This window comes from Gossypium raimondii, chromosome 6 (genome assembly GCF_025698545.1).
Source record: "Gossypium raimondii isolate GPD5lz chromosome 6, ASM2569854v1, whole genome shotgun sequence".
Lineage (NCBI taxonomy): Eukaryota > Viridiplantae > Streptophyta > Magnoliopsida > Malvales > Malvaceae > Gossypium > Gossypium raimondii.
Window position 1 is genome coordinate 45,707,891 of NC_068570.1, and position 7,971 is coordinate 45,715,861.

At 32.7% G+C, this 7,971-nt stretch overlaps 1 protein-coding gene across 1 annotated transcript; it reads left to right on the top strand.

Annotated features, from left to right (window-relative positions):
* Positions 1-528: 528 nt before the first annotated feature.
* LOC105772259 (uncharacterized) lies at positions 529-1,268 on the top strand. Its single transcript, XM_012593566.2, has one exon. The coding sequence runs from the start codon at positions 616-618 to the stop codon at positions 1,057-1,059; it is 444 nt and encodes a 147-aa protein (XP_012449020.1). The 5' UTR covers positions 529-615; the 3' UTR covers positions 1,060-1,268.
* Positions 1,269-7,971: the final 6,703 nt, after the last annotated feature.

The following is a 7,971-nucleotide window of genomic DNA, read 5'->3' on the forward strand; positions in this document are numbered from 1 at the left end:
AATCTGGCAATGAGAATGAGTATTTGAAAATTTTAATATTTTAAATTTAATTTTCATTATAAATTATGTGCAAATTTAGATTTTATTTTAATTATTTTTATAATATGTAATCATTTATTTTAGTTACAGTTATTCGAATATTGTATGTTATTTATAATTATAATTACATTTATATTTATAACATCTTAAAAAATTTTACATGTAGATATATTTATATAAACTTATATATTTAATGATGTAATATATTTAATTATGAACTGTGGTGTGGTAGTTGCTGAAATTTTCTTTAATTATGAGGTTGAGATTTGATTCTCATCTATGAGAATAAAACACATTTTATGGCTAGATATTACGAAATGATTGACCATTAATATGAACACTATAATATAATATATTTATATTATTTTTATATATTTACATTTCTTTTTTTCTAAAACAAAAGATTTACTACTGACTTTTCTAAATAATATATAAATTGATTTACTTATAATTCTGTATTATATATAAATTCGCTTTCACTTTCTCCCACTGTTCCATTCCTATATCCCTTCCTCTATTCATTTACAAATTTCAATTTAATATAATCTAATCCCCAATCCAATCAGAATATTTCTCATGGCTGAAGAAGAGTTCCAAGAGTCCGAGGTTGTGTTCTCCGACCACAACAGCAACCATTACGGCACACATGACGAGGATGCTGCTGTTAACGATGATGAGTACTTCGATTACCGAGGATTCTCCAAAAACAGCCGCGTTTCACGTAACTACAAATCCAAGAAAAACAACAGCACCACGAAGAAGAACAACAACAAGATGGCCGCCAGTTCGCTGCCTGTAAACATTCCACGTCAACACGGCGCTACTGTTTTCCATTGCGACGGCGAAGCCGATGAATATGACGACGGCGGAATGGTGCCTCCCCATGTTATTTTAGGAAGGAGAATTGCGGGGAAAATGGCGTTTTCTGTTTGTACTGGCAATGGAAGGACACTTAAAGGAAGGGATTTGAGTCAAGTGCGAAATTCAGTTCTTAGAATGACAGGATTCTTGGAAGCCTAACACTCAACCCCATACCCAAATCTTTTCATTTTCTTTTCTTATTTTATTCCTTTTAGTATCCATTTCAGAAATGAAATTCACAAAAAAAAAATCCTTGTGTTGTAATCTAGGGACTTCCATGCTTTTCTTTCTTAATAATTCATTGTTACAGGAAAAAAGAACAAAAAAGAAAATGGAAATAACATATTTCGATGAGGTTCAAGGATTCACTTTGCTTAATTCAATGATTATATTTCTTAGCTTTGGGGTTTTGGTTGAAGTAAACCGTGGGTGAGGCAGCGGCGGCACCACATTGCCGAAGTAAAAGAAAAAACACCACGTCGGAGTTTTTGTCTTGACATTGGAGATGTGCCCAACAGGGACAGCTATTTTTTATGATTGAAATAAAGAGAGAGGGGGTGAGAGACAAACACTTTTTTTTGCTAAGAGACATAAAGAATAGATGATAATTGGGTTCATGGGTTTAATGTGAAAAAAATATTGTTTTCATTAAAAAACAACTAATTTTCTTTTAGCTTCTCATTATTAAAGGTAGCTACCTGTTTTTGACGATCTACTGCCTTTTTATACACAAGATTGCATTTGCTAACTTAGGATGAAGTTTTCTCTTTCGTTGGTTGAGAGTATCTATCTTGTAGATTTCATCATGGTTCAGATTGATATAAAATTTTAGGGTCGTTTTCTAGATTTAGGGTTTGATTTGATCTAAAACTCTGTCAAAATCTGACTCAGATTAAAAATGCTAAAACCGAGCTCGACCCGACCTACTCGTATTAATTTTTTTAAGATTACTTTTATATAAAAATCAATTTAAAAATATAATAAATCAAATACACTAAAAACATTAAAATAAATGTTTCTTAACAAATTGAAAATACATTAAAAAATATTTATACTTAAATAACATTAAGATAGTTGCAACTTAGCAAACAAATGTTTCTAAAATAGTAGCAAAATTAACAATAAAATAAGAGCTATACAATATCCAAACAATAACAACAAAATAGTAGCAATATAATAGTGAAATAACAGCAAAACAATAATAAAAACGAAAGTTTAGGCTAATTCGGGCCTGACCCAAGCTAAAAAAAATCCTACACGAGGCTATATTTTTTCCCAAACCCTCCCACTTTTCGGGCAGACCTTCAGGCCTAGGCGGGTGGCTCGACCCATGATTAGGTTTACTATAACAGCCTATTTTTAGTGATATCGGAACAGTGATTTCAGGACCACAAATTCATTGTGAAAATATTTATTCATTTATTTATTATTTTAATGTCTACGATATGTTAGTAGTGTCGTATAAAAATTTCGTGAAGAAATTTTAACGTTTGCATGCGTAATTAAGTAAAAAGGACTAAATCATAAAAGGTGCAAAAGTTGAGCTCTATTAGTTAAAGGTATCAAATGGCTATAGAACTTTAATGTAAGAGGACGCATATGGTAATTAGACCATTTATGTGTTAGTGGGCATTCATAGATAGATTTTATTGAAATTATTAAAGTTTTTAAAGGTTATTTTGGTAATTAGGTAATTAAGGTTAAAATAAACAAAACAAATTCTATTTTTTTTTCATTCATCTTCTTCCTTCACTAAAATTGAAGAAGAAATAACACCATTTAGGGCTTTAAACATTCGGCTACCTCTCCTTGCTTGCATGTAAGTGATTTTTGTCCCGTTTTTAATGATTTCTATGTTTTTTAGGTTGTTGTAGCTTAATCTAGCTAGCCTAGGGACTAATTTGCAAAATTATTAAAGGGTTAGGGTTTTTCCATTAATGTGTTTGTGTGATTTTTTAAGTTTGATGGAAGAAAATAAATCTTTGTTATTAAATAAATAACTTTTATAAAGTGATTTTTGATGAAATTATCATTTAGGGATTATTATGTAAAAGTAGTAAAATATCATGATGAAATTGTGAATTGATGCTTTGTTTGGGTTGATATGAGTCCCTAGGTAAATCGGTTAGCATGGTAGAAATAGCATGAATTTCAATTTACGAGCTTAAAGACTAAATTGTGTAAAGAAATTAAAATAATAGGGGCAAAAGCATAATTTTGCAAAAGTATGAATTTTGGATTGAATTGAATAAAATGAATATTAAATAGATTACATTTACTTATTTAGATCAAGTTAAGCCTCGTACTGATCTAGATCGAGGGAAAGATAAAGTCTCGAACTAGTTGATTCTATTTCGTCGTCTTTGTATTCGAGGTAAGTTCGTATGTATAAATAGTTTTCTAATGTTATTTAATTTAAATGCTATTATGTTATTTATCATGTCATGCTACGATAGAAATCCAACGACGTTTCGATGACTATTGAGCCCCATTTGAACCTTAGGAATATATAGGATACAAATGACATGTCATTAGGGTTACCATGTTTCGGGTGCTGGTCCTAAATGTCCTACCGATGATTGAGTTCTATCTTTTATTGCGGATACTCATCAACTTGTGTGAGCAGCATCGTGTAGCTATATTCTGACTGTTAGCTTGTGCGAGTAGACCTATTTATGGCTCGAACGAACATTGATGTAAAGGAAAAGGAATGGTTTCGACCATATGTTTAGCACACTATGTGTGAGCTTCCCATGTATATGATACTATTCTAAGTGGTTCAATGGGCATGAAAAAGGAAGGAACGGTAAGTGTTCCAATAGCTAAATTAAGAACTTATGAAAAGGTAAGAATTGTTGATGATTAAAGTATGTATAACCATGTTTATGGAAAATGTGAAATCAAATGTGCTATGTTCATGAAATCTATCTTACCATGTAATGATTTTGCTAAGTTATGTGTTTAATCACTATCTTGTGTTGTTGATTGGTGCTTAGGCTTGTGCCAAGCTTATGTTGGATTGATTCATATCTATTTTATAAAATTATGCATTGAAATGGTAAGCTATGTTCATGACTTACGAACTTACTAAGTATTATATGCTTACGTTGTTTTTCTTTTCTATGTTTTATAACTTATCGAAAGCTCGACCAGTTTGGAAGCTCGTCGGAGACCTATCACACTATTCAGTGACTATATCGGTAGATTTTGATGTTTTGGTCACTGTTATGATGACATGTATAGGAATACTTGTGTTTAATGATCCAGTTGTTATGTTTGGCTTGTAAATGTAGTAATTTAGTTGGTGTGCTTTTGACATTTTGATGCTATAATGGTTGATGTTTATATGGTCAAATTGATGTATGTTTTAAATGACCAATTTGGTATATGTTGATGAAGTTTCATTGTGGTAAATTGTGGTCAGTTTTGGTATGGAAATAGCTTAGATATGAATGCTAGATGAATGGCCAATTTGCATATGTTTGGATAGTTTTGATGAATTGTGATTGAGGTGCCTTAATGGCATATTGGTTATATGGATTTATGGTCTATTGAAATGGTCTTATTATGCATGTTTTGGTGCCTTGTTCATAGGTGCATTTGGCTTGTAGGTACTTGTTGGAAATGGGTGAAAGAAATGGCTTGATTTTGGCTTTTTTCTTGTCTACACGGCCTAAGACACGGGAATGTGTCTCAACCATGTGTGACACATGGCCATGTGACACGATCGTGTGTCCTCTGTAGGTTTTAAAGGGTTGCAAGTCAGACAATTACACGGCTTGGCACACAGGCGTGTGACTTAGCTGTGTGACCCAACTCAGAGAGTTACACGGGTATGGAAAAGGGTTAGGACACGACCGTGTGTCCCTATTTCGAATGTTACACAGCTTGAGACACGGGCGTGTGTCTCAGTCGTGTAAGGTAACGACCATGTGACCCCTGTAGTGTGAATTTTTTCTAACTTTTTCCTTATGATTTCATATGTTTCCGATTTAGTCCTGAATTGTTTCTATGTGTTTCTAAGGCCTCGAGGGTTCAAATAAGGTAATGCTCTGTAATGCTCTGATTTATGAATAGATTTTGCTATGATTTATGAAATGTTTAGAAATGAATGATTTTAAGTTACGTTTTTACGGTAATACTCTATAACCCTATTCCGGCGATGAATATGGGTTAAGGGTGTTACATCTACTATCTTTTAGTATGAGATTTCTGTATCTATTTCTCTCTCTAAGAGAGTTTGGTGGTTATGTGACGGTCTTTTCTTTATTTTTTTTGTTTCTTGATTTTTAGAGTCTGAACACTCTTACATCTAGGCTTTTTTTTTCTTAAGTGGATTTCTTTTTGATTCCAACACTTAGGTGAATTGAATTTCAAGAGATTAGTTGTTGATTCTATGTCAATTCTTTCGTGTCTTGTTAGGCTTCATTTTTTTTCTTTATTTGTTTGCAGGGAAATTGGTGGCTTGATATGCTATTAAAAAGGACACAGAAGGGGTAGACTCTAGAGTTAGTCAATCAATTCGAAATTGATTTCATTGAGCCCTAGAGGTGTCAAGATTAGGTTAGAAGCAGATCGGAAAGCTGTTGTGAAGTCTACTTAGTTCATGGTATTAGGGAATGTCGAAACCATTTTTAAATTTAAAAAACGGGGATCGACTTTGAAAATAAAAATAGGGAGTCGCCACCGATCTTTTATTGTGGTGTGATCGGATCACCTTGAAAATAATTTTAGGTCTGCGAATTTTGAGAAAATAGGTTCGGGAGTCGGTTACGCATGAGGAAGGGTTAGCACCCTCGTAACACCCAAAATTGGTACCAAATTGATTGTTTAATGTCTTAGTGTCGAAATTTTGAAAAGATTTTTAAAAATACGATCCTTTTGACTTGAATAAATTGAATTGGATGATAAAGCTCATTTATTTTAAAGAAATAGATTGTCATACTCAGTAAGTTAGAGTGCAACATTTCGAATCCTCAAAATTAAGTTTGACTTTTAAAACCTTATGCATTTTGAGAAGGATATTTGATTATTTGGGTCAAATGAGAAAATCAAACCCAGTAAGTTAGGATTCGATTTCACAAAATTCCTAAATATCGAATATTGCCTTTATTTTCATTCGCTAGAAAAATCCTCGTCTCAAGAAAACAATATGTCATATCCAATGCGTTAGGACAGCACATATCGAATTCTCGGGAATGAGCTTTTTATTTATGTTTTGATTTAAGCATATCCTCGATTATTTAGATTCAATGAGGAGAATTGGAACCCAATACGTTAGGGCTCAATCCTTTCGAAGATCCTAAATGTCGAGTATTGCATTATTTTTGAAAACTTTTGTATGAAATAACTTTAACATTTGTAATCTTTTGAATGAACAAAAACGATTGAATAATAATGTACAACCAGACGATAATTCATAAACCATAATATATGTTAATGAATACAAATAACCGATAAATACCAATAAACAATGCCAAACACATAAAGGCAATAATCTCAGCATCACACATAAATATGAACATTAACATTTAAAAGCTAATAATAATAATAAAATACTAAGAAACAAGCGAATTAATACGAACACCTACCCCATGTACAAATTTGAAATAACTAAAATTAAATAAAGGAAATTATATAAATTTAAAATAAATAATATATAACTGAAAATTTGAAATAAATAATAAAAATAAAATTAAAAAGCAAATATTTCATAAAATACATAAAGAAATTTAAAATAAGTATTATATCAAAATACATAAAGATATTTACATATATTAATTTAGATAAATAATATATGAGAAAAAAATAACAATAATAATATAAATAACATACGTATATACTAATAATAGTAACAAAATAATTAATAAATTAATAAAAAACAAATATAAAAAAGGGTTAAATCACAATTAGATCTAAATTAACAAAAAAATTAATGTAATAAAAACAAAGCGGGGGACTATATTGCAACGCGCGAATTACATGGGGGGCCGAGTGGGAAATATTCCCTCCCTTCCAAAACGCAGCGTTTTATGCGTGACTAAATTGAAACAAGTTCAAAATTCATGCAAGAAATTTACAGAAAAACAAAAATGAAATTAAAAAGGCGGAGTAAAAAGGAGGGACCAAAGGTGCAAATAGACCACACAACGAAAATGCGCGGATCCTCCCCGGGTCGGGTCACACGCGCGGGTGATATGGCCAATACGGCGCCGTTTTAAGGCCACCGGAACCGGCCTTAAACGATGTCGTTTTTCACGCAATAAATACCAACCTCCAAACCCTAAAAACCTAAGAATCAAAGGACCTCCCCCTTTCCTCTCCCAGCCGCAAGTAAGAAACCCCCTCCTCTCCACCATTTCGCACTTTACCGATTTATTCTCAAGACCTCTGTCCGAACTTCGATCACGGCGAAGCTATCAGAGATCCGACGGCTTAAACTAGAAAGTAAGTCTCTCTTCCTCTTATTTTTGTTTGGTACTAAACACAAAGAATCAAAGAAAAAATAGAAAAACGAAGAAGATCACCTTTTAGAAAACTTCTTGCTTTGATTTTCTTTGTTTTTTTTTATTCAATCTCCGTCTGTGTCTCTTTACAAAATTTTGTAATGGCTTTATATAATCAAAAAGAAAATACAAAAATCCCTATTTTTTTTCTTTTTTCTCTCTGCTATTACAATTTTTAATTCTCTCAATTTGTTGTGCTATTTTCTGTCCGCATTTCTTGTTTGCTTGTGCTCTTTGTGTGTTGTTGGTTTTCTGCAGGTGTACAGAGGCCGTACGGTGACGTGGAGGGCGGTGTACATGCGGAGGTGCACGTGGAAGGAGGGGTCGGGCTTCTGCTGCGGCGGATGAGGCTTGTTTCAGAAACTGTTTAGGGTTTTAGGTTTTTTTCTTTACTTTTAGGCTTGGGTTTGTAACGGGTTTGGGTTTAGTTAGTGTTTGGGTAGTGATTTGGGCTATGTATTTGGGTGTAGGTTTTAGATGTAAATGGACATTAATTGGACTTATTATTTTTGGTTTTTCATTATCTATCGGGCCGGGCAATATTGGGCCATTATAGGGAAGTTGC

Bases quoted from the DNA above. Each gene is read 5' to 3' on its own strand.
- LOC105772259 (XM_012593566.2), top strand. From the start codon at position 616: ATGGCTGAAGAAGAGTTCCAAGAGTCCGAGGTTGTGTTCTCCGACCAC.